Raw genomic sequence first — 20,188 nt, forward strand, 5'->3', positions numbered from 1 at the left:
ATGTCCTCCTCACTTCCATCTGACAACTAAACTCTGCAACTTACAGACCTTCAATCTACACTCAGAACGAGCATTCCATTATCATCAGCTTGGTCACTTGAACGAGGGATGTCCAGAAAATAAATTCCATTTTTAAATAATTTCACTGCAGCACTGCGATCGCAATGCTGCACATGCATGCTGAGTTTGCTGATTCCTTAGCAAATCATTGGTGTCATTTTCAGACATTCTCGTGGTGTGTACGCTTCTTGGTGTGTGTTTATGTCTAAGAAAATTGAATTGCTCGCTGCATGTAAAATTGAATCACCTGCCACATGTGAAATTAGGTCAGTTATCCATTTCTTGAATGTAAGGAATGCTAAAGCAGCTGAAATTCATCGGCAAATTATTTATTGAGGTTTATGGAGAACACGCAATGAGCAGCCGTAACACAACAACTTCTTGCCACCTTCGGCTGGGAACAATTCCATCATCCCCCATATAGTCCTGACCAAGCATATTTCCCCTGTTCAAACATCTGAAATCTTTCCTTGGTGGCTGGCAGTTTCAAGATGACAACGAGGTCAAAAAAGCAGTCAATACATGGTTGCATCACAGGTGGCAATCTTCTATGACGAAGGTATACAACTCTTGATGCCATTGTTCAGGCACTTATGATAAGTGCCTGAACAATGGCAGAAATTATGCAGAAAAGTAGTAAAAGATGTCTACTTTAATTTCCAATAAAGTTTTTTTGTAAATATATTTTTGTTTCTTTGACCATTGGAACTTACTTTCTGGAAGTCCCTCATATATGAATATTCTCTGCCACCTCCTGATCCCCAAGAAACCAAGGTCACCAAATCTGTGCACAGTAGTCAAGATGTTGCTGAATCATGGCCTTATAAATCCAGAAGGATAATAACCTCCTTAACTTTACTTATTAGTGTGTTATTCAACAAGTAATCCTTTGAGCTGATGTATATATACCAGCTTCTGCAGTATACCCTCTGAAAATCAACTATCTCTCCACCATCACCTTCATATCCTTAGCCTCATCATGATATGAAGTATGTAATCTTTCCAGTCTTGGTCACCACTTTTCTCATATGTATTGGAGCCATGTAGAATGCTTTTTAAACCATACTGCATAATAAGATTCACAAATAAACACACCGTCTACAATAGGGAAAATACCATCAATAGTGATTAGTAATATTGCAAATATTTATTAAAATAAAGACTTATCTGAATAACACATGTGAATACTTATCTGAGTACTGCACAAATAAGTGCTAAAATAGTTAAGTTCAAACATTTCAACACTGCTACAACAGAAATAAAAACTCATAAGAAAATTGTGGGAAGAACACAATTTTGTAAGGTAAAACAATGAAGAAATACATAGAAAGTGTCTTACAATCAATAAATGGATAGAAAAAAAAAAAGAATAGCAAAATCATGAAAGAATGCAAAAAAAGATAGCATAATTAGATAAACAGAAAAATTAAAACCAATAATCTAGAAGAGCAGTTGTAAGACCATGAAAAATGGTGTAAAGATGGACAGCAGTAAACATCATTGCAACAGGTTTAAATTAAGGAAGAACAACAACAAGAAAGTAAAGAATAACAATAATGCAGGAAGGAGAAATTAGAATTTTAAGAACAACTGGAGGATGTACACAACTGTAAAAAATGAAGATATTTTATAGTTGAAATGAAAAGATCAAGAATTATAGAGAAAGAAATAAAAAGAGTATTTATGTAGGATGAAAAGATACTGATCAGCAAAAGAAGAGGATTTGTATATATACTGTATATTTGAGAGAGAGAGAGAGAAAGAGAGACCAATTGCAAGATGGAAATGCAATGAAGCTGTAACAGGCAATTGTGTAATTATCGATAAGAAGAAAGTACTGTCTTTCACAACCTACACAGTGTGCCAAAATTAAAACTGCTGATAAGTTTATGAAAAATTTTATTGTGTGCCCACATCTTTTTTTTTTTTTTTTGAATATCCAGCATATTCTTAATGCACTGAATGTGTTTTTTCATTTTTTGAAAAACCATCAATGAGAAAATACATTCTAACCATGATTATTTAATATAATCCCTATTACTAAATGGTTTTCGCTGTAATGCGATAATCACTAAAAACTTAACAACTAGCAGCAACTAAGATGGAATTACCTGAAACAATCTGGTTGCAATAGCTGACCACAACTGGATGGATCAAGAGGTGGCAGATAGTAGATCACCCTCTCCCAGATATGGAAGGCAGCTGTGAGATAAGAAGGCTAACCTGATGAATAAGCAGCCTGGACCAGCAGCATTGCCATCAAGGGTGGTGGAGCGGCCTTTGGCAAAGCCTCTCAACCCAAAACACCACAGAACCCTAAGACGACAATATGATATGGCATTCTATGCTGCGATTAAATAAGCATGCCACAGGGGAAGTACCTGAAGATCAACCACAGCAATTGTCCATCAGGTAAGTTGTGGCAGCACAGGCAACTACTCCATGACAGTAATGGCCTCTGTTTCTGGGACTGATGATAGCCTGCACTGCCCTCCCCCAGGCTATAAGGCAGCAACTTCTGATTAATAACCCTATTTTGGGGTCCAAATGCCAACTATGGCATCCCAATTACAAGAAATGAATGCACAGTATCACAGTAGACATATCAGCTCAAACGTCTCCTGGTTCAACAAGGTTCATGCCCATAACTTAGGTAGAGGGCTAAATTCGGAAAGGCTAATACAGTCTTAAAATCATTTCAGTCACTTTAAAAATGAACACAACCAAACAAGAACATCAGGCATTGTTACACTATCCTCCAGTTGAATATTATCATTATATTTACACTCCATGGAGTCAAAAGACTTATCGGGGAAGATTTACTCTAATCATTAACACAATACCTATCATGCATCTCTTTAAACCTATTCACTGTTGAGGTGCTCACAACCACCTCTGGAAATCCATTCCACTCATTCACCACTCTCTAAGTAAAGAACCGAGTCTGCATGTCCTTACTAAACGCACTCAGATAACTTCCAAGTGTGTCCAGTTGTTTTCTCCCTGCTCCCCATTTATTAAAAAATTTCTTCTGTATTAATCAATCTTATATCAGTGCATAGTAGTCGACATTTGGCTGAATCATAGCTTTATAAAGAGGGAGAATAACCTCCCTATCTTTACTTGTCAATATGTTCTTCAGCATCCAAGTGATCCTCTGAGATATTTTGCCAACTCTTGCAATATGTTCTCTGAATTTCAAATCTCTATCCACCATCAGCCCTCAATTCCCTCTCTAGTACCATCAATATGATACAACGTGTATAATCATTTCATCCTGAAGTGTATTACCTAAGAATGGGAATATCAAAGGATTAACTAGCTCAAAATCAGAGGTACTAAATAACATCCTTACCAGGCAGAAAGTAGACATTGTTGCTCTACAAGGAACTCACCACGTCCCATAAGGAAATATTATCATTCCTGGCTACATTCTTCTCACTGATAAGCTTGATGAAAGATATGGTCTGGCAATCTATGCAAAAATTTGGAAAGAATCACTGGATCATGCACAAAGTGACCTTTTCAGCGGTATCTGGGTGAACAGCTTCTCAACTACAATGTTTATAAGCTCCTCTACTTAACTGTCCAAGCCTTGCAGTTCTTCAGCCAGCCCATCCTGGAATCATCCTTGGAGATTTAAATTCACACAATACATTATGGGGATACAATAATGATGACAACCTAGGCTTGCAGTTGACAGACTGGATGTCAGCAAACAGCCTCCATCTTTTCTATGACAGTAAGCAACCCAAAACCTTTAAATCTGAAGGAGATCAGAGACAACCTGTGATCTCTATTTTACTACCACTAATATGGAAGGAACCCCTCTCACCTCAACCTATTAATTTCTTCCTCCTTTTCCCCACAGCCAACACCTTGCTGTAGGACTTATAATCCTCAGAATAAACAGTTTCCCAATATCCAAAGGAATATCAGAAAAGCAAATTGGCAATTTACTGAATTCACTGAAATCAACACAATTCCATTTACAGTTGATAACTATAAAAGATTCACTAAACTTCTCACGGCATCTGACAAAAAAAACACATCCTGAGAGCATTGAGAAAAATCTACATACCATGCTGGTCAAATGAAAGTAGTATCCTTCTTGGCAGAGAGTGAACAACAGAACCATCCTGACACTGCTTCTGTCTCTCTTAAAAGGAACTTAAGAGGAAAGTTCAAAAGATTTGAGCATCTAACATGACAATTTGGTGGTCAGAAATGAGGCTAGAAGACCTGAAAGTTACTGAATACTGAAATTATTCCCAAATTATTGGGAATTATTATCCCAAATATGCAGATGACAATTAGATAACTCAATATCCATTAACTTTAGCTTCCTAGTCATCTATTTTTCATTTTTGCATGAAATTATGGGATGAAATTTAGGTACTTTATCTACATTCTCCAGTCTCTTGAATCTTGAGTAGAAATTATTATTATTATTATTATTATTATTCAGGCCTCCAAGGAGTCAAAAGACTCATCGAGGGAGGTCCTTTCTAAGACAAAGTCTGTCAAGACTCATCGAGGGGAGGTCCCCCCCTGAGAAACACAAAGTTTATCATACCACTCCTTAAACCCACTGACCGTTCTCGCTTCCACCACTCCATCAGGCAATGCATTCCACGGCTCAACCACCCTCCACACAAAGAAACCACTCCTTACCCTCTTGCTCACAGTTTCCTTTCGTAACTTCCAGGGATGGCCTCTTGTCATCACTCCTTCCCGCTGATCAACCAAGCGAAAGAACTCCCCAGTGTCAACCCTGTAACCACCTCTCAACAGTTTAAAAGTCTCAATCATATCACCTCTCCTCCTTCTATCCACCAAACTCTGCAGTCCACATTCTCTCAGCCGATCCTCATAACTATCCTTGTACAGTCCTGAAACCATCTTTGTCATCCGTCTTTGTATCCTTTCCACAGTTAATTTATCCCCTTCAAATCCTGGGGACCAAATCTGAGAACAATAGTCCAAGTGTGGTCTGATCAGAGACTTATACAACGGAATGATAACCCTCTTATCTCTGCAGGTCAGTGTCCTTCTCATAATAGCAGCAATCCTCTGTGTTACCTTCACCACCTTTGCAATATGTCCCCTAAACTTCAGGTTTCTATCAATCATCAACCCCAGATCTCTTGTCTCCCCTACTTCCTCCAGTATAACTCCTCCCATAGAGTATGCAGCATCCCATCGATGTTTCCCAAACCTCAAGACCTTACATTTTGCTGCATTAAACTGACACCCCCATTCATTTGCCCATCTATCTAGCTTATTTAAATCCTCTTGCAGGGCTACCACATCTGCACTATTACTAATAATCCTTCCAAGCTTCGCATCATCCGCAAACAACTGAATATCCCCCTGCAATCCACTGGCTATGTCATTGATATAAAGGTTAAACAATATAGGTCCTAGTACTGAGCCCTGTGGGACCCCACTTGTAACCCTCTGCCTCCTGGAAACTGCTCCACCATACACAACTCTCTGATACCTATCAGACAGCCAATCCTGAATCCAGTTGACCAATCTGACATAAAGACCTTTCAAACTCATATAGATAATAGGCATGTTTCATACCATAAAACTACTGAACCAGAGTTGCAGCATACCCATCAACTCTAACCTTTACGTACTATTGGTGAACGGTAAACCTTCATAGATTCAGGTTGAAGTTTCTAGAATAAAATCTCTGTGGAACTGGAATGGAAATAAATAATTTACTAACTAAATTAATTATTTACACAGTGATATCTTACCAGCTCAAGGTAGCAAGTCCTGAGGCACCTTAGAGACTAACATTCAGTGAAGACTGAAAATGAAATGATCTCAAAAATAACGACAGCCACGTGTATGAAGGGCAACAATAGTATTGTCTGCAATAATCGTCTGTGGTTACTGCTCATGGTAGGATAGGGTATTTAATCAAAATTTGAATAGGATTAAACCATCAGTTCTATTGCAGTTAATCTGGGGGTTCTACAGAACAAAAGCTACTTCAAAGAATAGACTGTGATTTGAAATGGGATCTATGTAATAGCCTGGCTTTCTTCCACCTAATGAAATGGTGGAAGAAAGCCAGGCTACTTCATCCAAGGAATGGCATGCTAGTCTGCTTTTAGGTTTTTATTAAAATCAGACTTTTTAGGCTCATTTCCTGTTACCAAAGTGGTCTGTCCTTGTCTATTAAAAATGCTAAATTCCACATTTACAAGGATACTGTACACATCCGAGAAGGAGAGATGTCATAAGGCTAGACGTCTCACCTTGCTAAACAGATGCACTTCCTCCCATAAGCAATATCTTTAAGGGAGAAAACGCAGCCTTGATCTAAGACCTAAGATTAAATAAAACACAGTTATAGTGAAAACAAAACAAATAATATTACAATAATAAATTCAAGATTTATTATTGTAGTTAATTGCTGAACATAAGGACTATATCCATTTTCAGCACTACAGCCACTTGGGACTTGCTGACTGTGCTTTTGACACCTGCCCAAGAATAAACTGGAAGAAGGCCATTCTACTCCATTGCAGTAAATATAAATATGAAAGACTTTTTCTTGAGTCTGCTTCTGCCTAAAACAACTATCCAAACCTCAGCAAATGTGGTTTCATGAAACTACTCCAAATTTGGAAAGCGCTCATCCTCTGCACTTCAGCCTAACAGCCAAAAATGCCCATGTTAGCTCACTAGCAGGTACTATTTAGATCTCTGATCTCAGGTGATATTATTATTATTATTCAGGCCTCCAAGGAGTCAAAAGACTCATCGCAGGAGGTCCTTCCTAGGAAATACAAAGTCTATCAAGACTCATCGTGGGAGGTCCCTCTTAGGAAACACAAAGTCTATCATACCACTAATTAAACTCATTGACTGTTCTTGCTCTCACCACTCTATCAGGCAATGCATTCCATGGTTCAACCACCCTCAATGCAAAGAAACCACTCCTCACCCTCTTGCTCACAGTTTCCTTTCATAACTTCCAGGGATGGCCCCTTGTCATCACTCCTTCATGTTGTTCAATATGGTTCAGCCTCATTACTTAGTGGAGTGCCTGTATGCACACATCATATTATGTTGTGTTCCCTGATGATGGCAATTTGACTATGCTCAAATCAAATGTCTTAGATAGGCTGCTTTTTCTCCCTTAAATGACATATTGGAAGTATTAATTAAATTTATTTTGATGAATATATTAGTCTATGTTGTAATTTCCTTAAAAAATATAGTTATGAAAAGCCAATATATAAGTCTTACTACTAGATTTGTTATTGGATATGCCAACATATATTTTGATAATGAAGGACTTTACAACATCAATGAAAAATAAAACCTTTAGTTTTTTTAGGTAATACCCAATGTGATACTACTGTCCTGCTTATTATTATTATTATTATTCCGTGACACCTCCAAGGAGTTCAAAGACTCATTGAGGGGGACACCTACTCTACAACTCTCCGGCTCCACCACTTAATCCACCAACTACACCGAGCCACCACAACCTTCATCAAATACACACAACCATCTGCTGCCCACCACCACCACCACCACAACTAGTATTTTTATCTGTAAATTGCATGTGTTCTCAAGGCCAGTTTGTCTGTATGTGGGATGAAAAACCCTGCTGCCACTGTATGAGATCAGCTAATTCACCTTCAATTGAAAAAAAAAAAAAAACATATAAAGATTCCTCTCATCATGACGAGAATCAAACTTAGGCTTTTCCAATCAAAGGGTACAGCATACTAGTTCTTCCAATTGGAAGAATTACAACATACCATAGTTCTTCCAATTGCCCTATGGAAGTGCTTAAAAGAAACTTTCATTTGAGCTGGACTCAAACCAGTGACCTATGGATAACCATAATGATCCTCAACAGCCCACCGGTCTGCCAACTGAGCAACAGCTACAAATAAGGCTTAGTAAAAGTTTCTCTAATTGGAAACTAGAACTGAACTTATGATGATCTCTCTTTGGGAGATTTAGTGCTGTGGATGGTACACACGACTTCCACTGAGCTACACAGGTGCTCTAAAACTATTTACCCAGGTGAGACTCAAACTCACAACCCTGGCATAACTCACAAGCACTGTCTTATAAGTGTCATGCGTGCACTAACCAATTGCAGCACTGGGGAAAAATTTGAAGGCTTGAAGTAGCTTGAAAAAGTTTAATGTTTTGGCTCTAGAGCAGGGTTTACAGACTATGTAAAAATAAATAAAAATTCAAAAAATTAATTTTAAAATCAATAAAAATTAATAAAAAATCCTTAGCCCACTCATGGTACTAATATACTATAGGCTTACAACCTTTCATGAGTGGAAACCACATTAAAAAATAAAAATAAATTAATTTCATTAGTACATTAGTACTAATTTACATTCTGGAATTTCCATTCTGGTTCCACACTAGTTTTTGTTCTAGAAACTTCAACATAAATCGCTGCAACAATTTTTATGGAAATAAAGGACACAGCATATTTCATGTTCTCTGTTTCTTGCTTCTTTGTCTTAGAGCAGTGGTTCTCAAACTTTTTGAAGTCGGGGCGCATTTAAAATCCTACAAATAATTGTAGGCGCACTATATACAAATTTCTGAGAAATATGTTATAATAATTAAGTCAAATATCACAGGAAAAAAATAATGCGATAAAAATAAAATAAAATGAAACATACCTTAAGTTTGTTCATTCTTGTGTTTATGAGAAACATGAGCCTGATGTGTCCTAGCGATTGCTTCAATGTTTGGGCATATATTTGAAAGGCAAACTCTCATTTCCTCGTCGATACACTGAAGAGTTCCTCTCTTTTTACGCTTAATTGTGGTGAGGGTAGAAAATCCTAATTCACATAAATATGATGTTGAAAATTGTAGTAAAATGTTCAAAGCTTTTTTTAGATATTGACACATATTGTTCTTTTATAGAAATCCAAAAGGCTTCAAGAGACAATTCCTTATGTTTAATTATCAATCCACGATCAGTGGATATAGCTGCCAGTTCTTCTTCTTCTTCTTCTGTTAATGTTAAACCAAAATCATTTGAAGTTTCCATAAATGGGTTTCTAATCCAATCGTATTGTTCAGTGTTAAGTGATGGAAAATAAGAACTCAATTTTTCTTCTAAACTTTTTAAATGTTCAACTATTATTGGAAGTGTTTCATTTATGCAAGTGTTACTTACAAATGGAAACATTTCCAAATTACCTTCAACAGCTTTTCTTTTCCAAATCTGTAGTTTTCTCTGAAATGCTTTCATTTTGTCAGTGGATGTGAGAATATTTTCTTCTTTCCCTTGCATGCTAGTATTCAAAATATTGAGCTGCTGAAATATATCGGCCAAATACTGTAACCTGGCAATCCAAAATTCGCACCGAAGGAGGTTACAAAAATGGAATTGTTTCATCTCTTCAAAAAATGCAAGAAGTTCTTATCATAGCTCGTGTACATGGGTAAGTATTTTCCCCCTTGACAGCCACCTCACCTCAGTGTGTAAAAGCAGCCGTTTGTGTTGTGAATCCATATCGATACAAAGTTTTTCAAATAAACACGATTTGACAGGTCTTGTTTTAATAAAGTTTACCATCTGAACAACTTGATCTAAAACTTCTCTTAATGTTTTTGCCATCAAGGCCTCCCTATGAAGAAAGCAGTGAGTTACGATAACATTCTCATTTTGTTTTTTTACAAAAGATGTAAGGCCCTTAACACAGTCTACCATGGACGGGGCTCCATCTGTACAAATACCTACACAAGACTTCCATGTTAACTGCCATTTATCAAGATAGCTATTCAAAATGTTTAAAACATCCTCACCTTTTGTAGACACACTTAATTCTTTGCAAAAAAGAAACTGATTTACTATTTGATCTTCATTAATAAAACGGACGAATGCTAAGAGTTGCGCCTTGTTGGTAATGTCTGTTGACTCATCAACTTGCAATGCAAAATTTGAATACTGTAATTTATTACTGCATACATTTTTCTCGATATCAGAAGACATTTCTATAATACACCTGTGAACTGTATCGTTGGACAGAGGGATCTTGCTTATTTTCATTGCTGCTTCATTTCCTACCATTGTCATGACCATTTTTTTGCATGCAGACAAAATGAGTGAGTCACCTAAAATATGATCTTTCATATTTTTTGCTATCAGTTCTGAGACTTGATAAGAAGCATTTGAGCTTTATCAGAAACAGTCATTATATTTTTAAAAGAATTTGCTGCTTTCGTTTGCTGTTCAGACAATCTCTTGAAAAAATTTACAGATTTATCTTGCAAATGTTTACTAGTAAACATTTACAAGATAAATTTACTAGTAAACATTTACTTGTAAAAAAATGTTTACTAGGAAGCAGTGATTCATTTGCCATTTTACATCCACATACTAAACATAGCGGCAAAGGATGATCTTCACTTCCAGTCCAAGTGAAACCAAAGCTTAAAAAACTTTCATTATATTTGCGAGTAGGTTGTGATTTTGCTTTCTTACTTGCACTTAAACTTTTGCTCACTTCCAGAATCTGATTCTTCAATATCATGCTTCTTTTTGAGAAATCTATCCATTTTATTTGGGTGCATTTATCTGAAAATAAGTAATATACACAGCAAGAATAAACCATATTCTTGTTCTCTTTGCAAGAAAAACCGCTGTTAATTAACATAATAATGATGTGTTGACAAAAAGAGCAGTATATCCGTAATGAAAAGGTATAATAGAGTAACTATATTTCTTTTTATATCTGGACACATATTTCTCTGGAATACCACAGGGCACACCCAGAAATCTTCTAGGGTGCACCAGTGCGCCCTGGCTCACCCTTTGAGAACCACTGCCTTAGAGTCACACGTTGTCTTGTATAACACATGATCTACCACACAAAAGCCAAGGGTACAGCACCCATCTGTGAGGACTTTAGGTTTCTAGACTAACATCTTGTACTTATTTTATATGTTATTAAAATTTTTATGTTGCATTGCAGAAGATGATTCTGTGATAGAGATTAAATATTGGAACTAATTAAACTTGTATTTAATTATTTATTTATGCCGTTTTCATTCCATTAAACAAAATTATGAGAAATGTACAGAATAAAACAAAGAAAACATAAAGGGATATGGTAAATGGTAATCTGTATAATCACAATGTCAGAAATGAAATTTAATAATTTTTTTTGTGGTTTGTTTTGAATTAAATCCAGTAATCACGAGCGCTCATAAACACTGGTTGTGAAATGTCATCAAACCCTTTATGCATAATCAGGCTATATGAAAATTCAGTACTAATCAACTGAAATAAACCTTTAATGGAGTTCAATGGAGATTCAGTAACAATCACTAATGCTATAAATGGTTTCTAAAGTAGCATGAATTTTTAATTAATCGTCACACATTAAGGGAATATGAGCTAAATAAAATGAAACTGAAGTTAACATCTTAATGATTATTTTATGCACAGAAAACAAGTATATAAAATTTTATATCCTTAAGGAAACTACACAAACTTACAATTTTCTTCCTTTCTCTTCACTTCCACTTTCCCCACCACTTGATAGTGACCATATGGCTCAGGAAGAGCTATATGCAGGCTAAAAATAGAATAATTTTAGCTAATAACACCCAAGTACCGATTTATTTATGAAACTAATAATAGAATGGTAATTCTCACATGTGCAATAAAGATATAATATGTATACTGGAACTTTCAGGAAGTGGAGAACATCCCATTTGCAGGTAGGATATTTAATACCTATACATTACCATGATTACCTTGATGGACCTGTGTTTCATTCAGGATTTCTCCATGAGTGCAGATCACAAAGATGCCTCCAACGATCTCAATCTTGAGCCTCTCTCTTCCATGTTATACCCATAGATTTCACTAGTGGATCTTCCCATCTTGTAGGTGGTCTTCCTGGTTTTCTCTTCATTCTTGGTTGCCAGTTGAGTATTCTATATGTCCATCTGTTATCCTTGAGTCTGGCTATGTGACCTGCCCATCTCATTTTGCTTTCATATACTGCAGTTACCAGATCTTTTATGCCTGATCTCTTTCTTAGTTCTGTGTTTCTAACATGTTCCATTTTGCTGATGTTACAAATCCTGCGTTCTATTGCACGCTGAGTTATTCTGAGAGTCTCTTCTTCTTTTCTTGTTGTGTTCCATGTTTCTGATCCATATGTGAGTGAAAGAATATCACTATTAAATAGTTCTGCCTTTGCAGAGATGTCAAGATTTGGATCAGTAAGAGTTTCTTTTAGTCTGTTGAATGATAGCCATGCAGCTTTTTCTTTTTGCTAGTTTTTCAGATAAATCGTTACTCGTTTTATTAATTTAATTCATTTAACTGTAGGAGCCAACTTGTTCTATAGGGATGTTATCAATACATAGGTAACTGTCACTTATGTAGAAGTTTTTGATCCATTTTGTTTTTTCTAGATTCATTTCTAAGCCTATCTTACTGCTGTTTGTGTATACTTTTTTCACCCATTTCTTCTAGGTCTTTTAGGTTGTGGGATATCAGTACTAGATCACTGGCAAACATAAGTATTTGTAGCTTTTCACTATCTATGCTTATTCCTCCATTTAGGTCTATTTTTTTCAGAATGTATTCTAAAGTGCTGGTAAATAGATTTGGGGAGATCACATCACCTTGGCAGACCCCTCTCTTTATATCTATATTTATAGGTTGACCAAATAGGGTTATTTGTGTGGTCTGATTTTTGTTAATTTCTTTTATCATGTGGATGTAAGTAGGGTCCACATTTATTTCCAGTAAGGCACTGATGACTGCATTGTGTTCTATGGTATCAAATGCTTTTTTAAAATCAATAAAGAGGAAACATAGAGGGATTCGGTATTCTCTGCATTTTTCTGTTAGTTGTGAAATGACCTGGATATGATCTATTGTGGAGAAGCCTCTTCTGAATTCTGCCTGGAGTTGTCTTTGAGTGTGTTTTGGATTCTGTTCATGATCTTATATATGTGAGAGAGTAGACAGATTGGATGATAGTTTTTTATGTCTTCCTTGTTTATTTCCAGCCACATTTATTTCCAGTAAGGCACTGATGGCTGCATTGTGTTCTATGGTATCAAATGCTTTTTTAAAATCAATAAAGAGGAAATAGAGGGATTCGGGATTCTCTGCATTTTTCTGTTAGTTGTGAAATGACCTGGATATGATATATTGTGGAGAAGCCTCTTCTGAATCCTGCCTGCTCTCTGCTGGAGTTGTCTTTGAGTGTGTTTTGGATTCTGTTCAGTATTACTCTGTTCATGATCTTATATATGTGAGAGAGTAGATAGATTGGATGACAGTTTTTTTATGTCTTCCTTGTTCCCTTTTTTGAAGAGAAGTATGGTTTTTGAGGTTTTCCATTCCTCTGAAATCTTTCTTTCTTTGAAGTAACACATGAATCTGGCAGCCAAGGATTTGAAAATAATCGGTCCACCTTGTTGGATTTCTTCAGCATTAACATGATCAAGTCCTGAGGCTTTACCTTTACTCATTTTCGTAAGGGCATGTTCTATTTATTCTGGAAGTACATCTAGTATATTGCTTGGTTTATACCTCTACATGAGAATGGATAATGCATTGGTCTTTGTTTTGTGCAATGTATTAACAGAAGCCATCTTTGTAACTAATATTTACGTGGTTGTCAAGAAGTGCAACTCTGTATGCCTTGGGCTAGTTTTCATTATAGTTGTGATTAGAAAAAAAAAAAGTCAATGCCTTTTACATGGGCAATATTATTCTGATGAGTCACTAAATTAATCAGAAAGACAAAATAAGTCAAACAATAACACTAGGCAAACAATAATACTGTCCCAGAGATGCAATTGCTTTTTGGCAAGAAACTGCACATCCATTCTTTTACAGGATCAAGGAAGGGTGGGAATATCTGCCTGTTTCTGGATTTTGGCTCAAACTATTTTGGTATGTTTCTTGATGTCATGATGAATGTGGATTGGATCCAAGAGTCCTTTTGACTTTCATTAGGTATGTATTGCAATAAGGCATGAACATATTTGAAAGGAATTCAGTTTTGTGGGATGGAGTGGGGTACCTACAGAAGATGTCGAAATTTTTGTTTTTGGGTTTTATAAATTGCAGTAATTCTGAATTCCACCATTATTTAGTTCAGGCAGAAACTAACTTCATGCTTTGGATAAGTCAGCAGCCAGATCGGTTTGAAAGCACCAGTTCTTGTCTGATCAGTGAAGTTAAGCAAACCTGAGCCCATAAAGTACTTGGTAGGGTGACTGCCTGGGAACCCTGAGTGCTGAAGCCATTAATTATTTTGGAGAGGTCGCTTGTGTCGCGAAAGAAGTAGCGGTGTGTAAAGAGGGCTCCCATTCCAGATAAGTTTTTTTGAAATAATTAATAGTATATAAGTGTGTGTTCATGAGCAAGAGTTGCTATAAAGGTTGCTATAAAATATTCCACACACTAATAATGCTTGTAGTGTTATTAGTGTGTGGAATATTTTGTTTAAATTTATTTACAAATTAGTTGATAATAACGTTAATAATGATAATTCGTTGATAAAGGTGTGCTGGACAGGAGGATGCACAAGGTATGTTTTACTGGAGGTAGAATGAGTAGAGTGATTGAGCATTGCATATGAGAAGTAAGCGAGCAAAAGAGTTGATAGATGTAATAGGTTCAAATGACTTGACTGCAAACAAAGAACACATATATCAGGAAGTAACTTAGACTGATAAAAGAGAATAGTGTGATAGGAAAGGTAGTAAGCATGTTGGCCAGGTATGACAGTGGTGAGATGAGGTGGAGAGCAAGGATTATGAATGATATGTTAGTAGAAATGTGTGAGGAGAAAGGAGTGCAGTTTGTTAATTTGTGGAATGAGTTTGAAGGATAAAGTGAACTGTATAAGAGTGAAGGACAGCATTTGAGTAGTTTTGGTGTGAGTCGCATGGAGAGACTACTGCTGGAAGGTAGAGAAGTGAGTGCAGAGAATGAATCTGATCAAGTGGGAAGTGATGAGGAAGAACATGAGAGTAAGACAGGAGAGATTGAAGAGGTGGTTATGAATGAAGAAGTGAGTGGCATGAGTATACAGAATGAGAGAACTGGTGTGCCAAGATGGACAGGGAAACGGGGAGGTTCAGGGTGGACAGGGGAACACAGCATGAGAAAGTTGGAAGCTCCAAGGGAATGTGAATGTATGTGTAGACAGGAAAGGAAGGAGATGACCTGGTATCAAGAGAAAACAGGTGGATTTGAAAAGGGTTCTAAGATGAAAGATGAATAAGGAGAAAGGCATATGGCTTGAGTAGCATGGAGAAATCACATCAAATGAGTGGTATCACTGGAACTAGCAATAGATCCAGGAATGAACTGCTGTGTTTGTATACAAATGCTAGAAGTGTAAGAAACAAGGCAAATGAAATGGTGGTATTAATTGAGACTTCGCCCAAAAACTGTTGGAATAAGTGAGACATGGCTGGATGAAGATGACATCCTGAAAGGAATAAAGATGGAAGGGTATGATGTTTTTGTGAGGATAGAAAGGGTAAAAAGGGAGTGGGAGCTATTGATGATAGAGAAAGAATTAATTCCATACAAAGTAGAGATGCAAGAGGGAAATAGTGCAGTGGTTTGAGGCAGTAGAATGAAATACTTGGTTTGTAATGTAGATGGCAGTGATTGTGAAATGTATAATCAAATGTGAAGGCCTCTGTGAGAAAAGGATATATGTGGAATTACAAGGGTAATGATTATGAAGAGCTCAGGAGACAGAATGCAGGTGTAGCATTTATATATACAGAAGTATATATAAATTTCAGAGACTCCTGCTAGAATATACTTCAGCATTGCAACATTTGTCAAATTTGGCTGTCTCACTTCACCAGAAAACTGAGAGACTATCATTGTGTGACCTTCAGCAAGATTCCATCACTGCACCTATACAGCACACTAGTTAAGACTGTAGGATCCTCTCACTCATCCTCTATGTGTTCACTGTCCTGCTAGTGTCTGCATGCATGCGTTTAGTATTTCTTTGTGAAGATTCCCTGGTGGCCATTGGTGCAGGAATTTATTAGCTAAATGAATTTAGCTAGTAATTATTATTTCTAGGTGTGTATACTCCACTAATCATCAATACGAGTGATAATCAATGTCCAAGCATCTATACTAGAAAACACAAATCAAATTAGCATCACATACAACAGACATAAAACATCAAGTACTATGGCAGCATACAAAAATGGCCTAAGTTGACTACAACATCTTCATCAGGGCACTTAAAGAATCATTAGAAATGTTAAAAACAATAATAACAACTTCAGTGCAACAAGAAATAAAGGTATTATCATATATTATCATGATCTTTCATTAAAAACCTGATAAATGCAGATGTTGAATATTTCTCATTATGTAATTAGCCATCATAATACAACATGAATTGTGTTGCTCACCATTATCAGTCTTTTTTCAAATATTCTGTACTACAAATTCAGTTGTACATGACACTAGCTGGAGCTTAAATAAAATTTGCCAACAAACAGGCTCCATGTGGAATTTATATTGGACTTAAAGGATTAACATATTTCCACTCCACAGAAGCCTAAGAAGCTACCTAATAATTAGCCAAATCACAGAATGAATGATAATGCACTTATAAGTTTACAATCTTCAGTGGAGTAAATTCACATACATAAATAAATAAATAAATATAAGTGATGTGGTCTTGAGGATTTTGACAGGATAAGAAACTATGGACAGGATACAGAAATAGCTAACCAAGATGATATCACCCATTTGGTATGGGTGCTTTGATGCTGATTACCACTAATATAGATCTTTTGTGGAGAAAACACACATCTTGAGATAATAATCAACTAACTAAACTTATTCAGCTAATTATATTATTATGCCAATATTTCATCTTGGTCACCAAGACATTTTAATCAACAGTGTGAAAGGAATGATCTTACAGTCTTAACTGGTACCCTCTACATGTATTGTGATGGGATCTTGCTGAGGGTCTCTGTTTTTTACTATGGCAGAATTACAACAGTGCTACAACATTCTCCAAATCCTAACAAATTTGGCTGCTTCACTTTACCAAAGGTAGACCATCATATTGAGATCATCAACAAGACACCCATACAATGCCCAGCTGATGGTCTCAATATCTCAATATGATACACTCGGTCTGTGTTTGTCTTCCTGTTGGTGTGTCTGCATGAACTTGACTAATGTATTTCTTTGTACCTATGAAGATGCTTTGGTGACCAAGAAAAAATATTGGCATAATAATCCAATTAATTAAATAAGTTTAGTCAGTAAGTTATTACCTCTAGACATGTATTTTCTCCACTAAAGATCAACATACAAGATGATAGCAGGACTTTGGAAAGTTGGAGATAGCACAAGATAAGGGAATTTGGGTAAATAAACCTTAGTAAATAGGTAGAGAAGATGCACATGATAGTGATGCACTAGCTGTCAGGTTTATAGCAGGGGTCTCAACGCATAGCCCACAGGTCACTTGTAATGTGGAGCTCTTTGCCGTGGCCCACAAGCCATTTTGAATTAAAAAAATAACTACTTAACATTAAAATGCGATTAAATAAAAAATAATTTCAATGAAGCCCGTGGGCCACTAAGCTATACTGCGGTATTTAGAATTGTAAGATGTTTTCCACATTCACAAGAAAACTGTGCATTTCATACTTTACATAAAATCCTATAAAACTAAATATTAAATAGACGTGCTTCTTCAGCCATCTACCAGCACCAAGCGGTACTTAAGCAATAGTACTAATGTCGCAGGTAGATAGCTGAAGCAGTAGTTTGTTCAAGTGCATTGTCCAGTGCCTTCCAGATACATCTTGAAGGCTCTCGATACTTCATTATTTTCATATAAATACTATAAATACAAGAGGATCTCATTCACAGTCAGTCGTGAACAGTGTGTAAGCACATGCAGGTTCGTCATGTCTGCCATAGCCTATTGTGGTTTTATATTGCCAGACGTTTTTCATTAGTGTAAGACATATTCAGTAGATAATAACTGTTACATTTTGGATCATTTTTTGGGTTCGCCTTTCATCACTATTGCATCTATGAGTAAAAAGCATAAATCAAGTGATTCTTGTTGGATTTTTAATGAAAAGTGGACCAATTTGTTCTTTTTTTTTTTTGTACCAATCGATGATAATCCAGTGTGTTTAATTTATTGTGAGTCAGTGTCAGTATCAAAAGAATACAATATAAAACAACTATGAGACAAGGCATTCATCCAATTTGGATCACCTTCAAGGGCAGCTTTGTGTGGACGAAGTGAACTGTCTCCAAATTGATTTAAAATGCCAGCAGGGTATGTTTAAAAGGGAGAGGGAAGAGAGCAAAGCATGCATCAAAGTAAGTTATGTAATAGCTGAAAAAATTGCTAAAAAATCAAAAGCTTTCTTTGATGGCAAGTTTGTGAAAGAGTGTCTCATCACTGCTAGGGATATTCTGTGCCCAAATAATAAGCAAGTGTTTAAAATACCGAGTTTGCCTGGGGTAACTGTAACACGATGTGTCGAAGAACTTGCCAATGACATTGAAGAAACTTTAAAGAAACGGTTGTCCAAATTTATGTCATATTCACTTGCTTTAGATGAGAGCACAGATGTGAAGGATACAGCACAACTAGCTATCTTTGTCTGTGGCACTGTCAACAATTCAATGTGACAGAAGAACTGCTAGCGCTTATACCTATGAAGGGAACAGCGAAAGGCACTGATGTTTCTGAAGCCGCCAAGAAAACGCTCCAGCGTTTTGAGGGTGTGGTGACTGATGGTGCTCTTGCTATGGTGGGAAAGAATGAAGGGTTTGTTGTGCTGCTACAGAAAGAACTGGAACTAGAAGGAAAAGATTTTGTCCATTACCACTGTTTAATCCATGAGGAGAATTTGTGTGCGAAAAGTATTGGATTTGAGAATGTCATGAAAGTTATTGTGACTGTCATCAACATTATTAGGGCAAGAGGATTGAATCATCGTCAATTCCAAGAGTTTTTGACACAAGAGCGCGAAGCAGATCATGCCGATGTGGTTTATTATAGTGATGTGCATTGGTTGAGCAGAGGGATGGTTCTTAAAAGAGTCTTTGACTTAAGGAGCATAATACAGCAGTACATGCAAACCAAGGGGAATCCGATTGCGGAATTTAATGATCCGAAGTGGATGACAGACTTTGCCTTTGTGACCGACATCTTGTTGCATATGAATGATCTAAATACGCTGCTACAATCCAAAGATCAACTGGTGCACACTCTGTTTGATCACTTCAAAGTTTTTGTGGCCAAGCTCAAACTTTGGGAGGCACAACTCACAAAAAAAGACTTAACTCATTTTCAGCATCTCACTGAGTCCAACTGTTCGTCTCTTGATGAATATGCTACAAAATTAGCTGCGTTGCAAAGTGAGTTCAAAGAAAGCTTTAATGATTTTTGTAACCAACAGTCTTCTTTAGATTTATTTTCAGTGTCAATACTGCCGAAATGCCAGGCTCAGTATAAATGGAGCTGTTTGAATTCCAAACCAACTCTTCTTTGAGAGAAAAATTATTCAATGTACCCTTGCTTATATTTTACAAAGACTGCATTTCTGAGGACGCATTCCCTAATCTTTGCCGGCATGATTTGAAGATATGCACTTTGTTAGGAAGCACATACTTATGTGAACAGTTCTTTTCCAGAATGAAGCATGTGAAGTTCAAGACAAGCAATCAGATTACGGACCAACATCTCTAGAATACTCTGCGCATAGTGACTTTCAACATTGAAAAGCTGGTCAATGTAAAACATTGCCAAGATGTCCATTGACATTGTAAAAAATAAATGTTTTCTTCATTAAATTATCTTTTTTCAAGTATTGATTGTATTTACTTATCATGAACCCGACTCCTACCTACGCTCTTAAAGCTGAGTTTGTTTATTTTTATAGGATTTTATGTAAAGTATCAAATGCACAGCGTTCCTTGTGAATCTGGAAAGCATCTTACAATTCTAAATGCTGCAGTATAGCTTTGTGGCCTGCAGGCTTCATTGATATTTTCAATGCAGCCAGCACTGTTTGAAAGGTTGAAGACCCC

At 36.5% G+C, this 20,188-nt stretch overlaps 1 protein-coding gene across 1 annotated transcript in view; it reads right to left on the reverse strand.

Moving 5' to 3' along the window:
• Positions 1–20,188, reverse strand: part of LOC150094582 (voltage-dependent calcium channel subunit alpha-2/delta-3-like) — a 1,537,934-nt gene that overhangs the window by 382,429 nt on the left and 1,135,317 nt on the right. Inside the window, exon 24 of the mRNA XM_090412095.1 lies at positions 11,584–11,663. Within this exon, the coding sequence (XP_090268221.1) occupies positions 11,584–11,663 (80 nt within the window). The remainder of the gene's footprint in view (positions 1–11,583; positions 11,664–20,188) is intronic.

This window comes from Typopeltis vanoorti, chromosome 22 (genome assembly GCF_054136105.1).
Source record: "Typopeltis vanoorti isolate ZY-2024b chromosome 22, IOZ_Tvanoo_1.0, whole genome shotgun sequence".
Classification (NCBI taxonomy): Eukaryota; Metazoa; Arthropoda; class Arachnida; order Uropygi; family Thelyphonidae; genus Typopeltis; species Typopeltis vanoorti.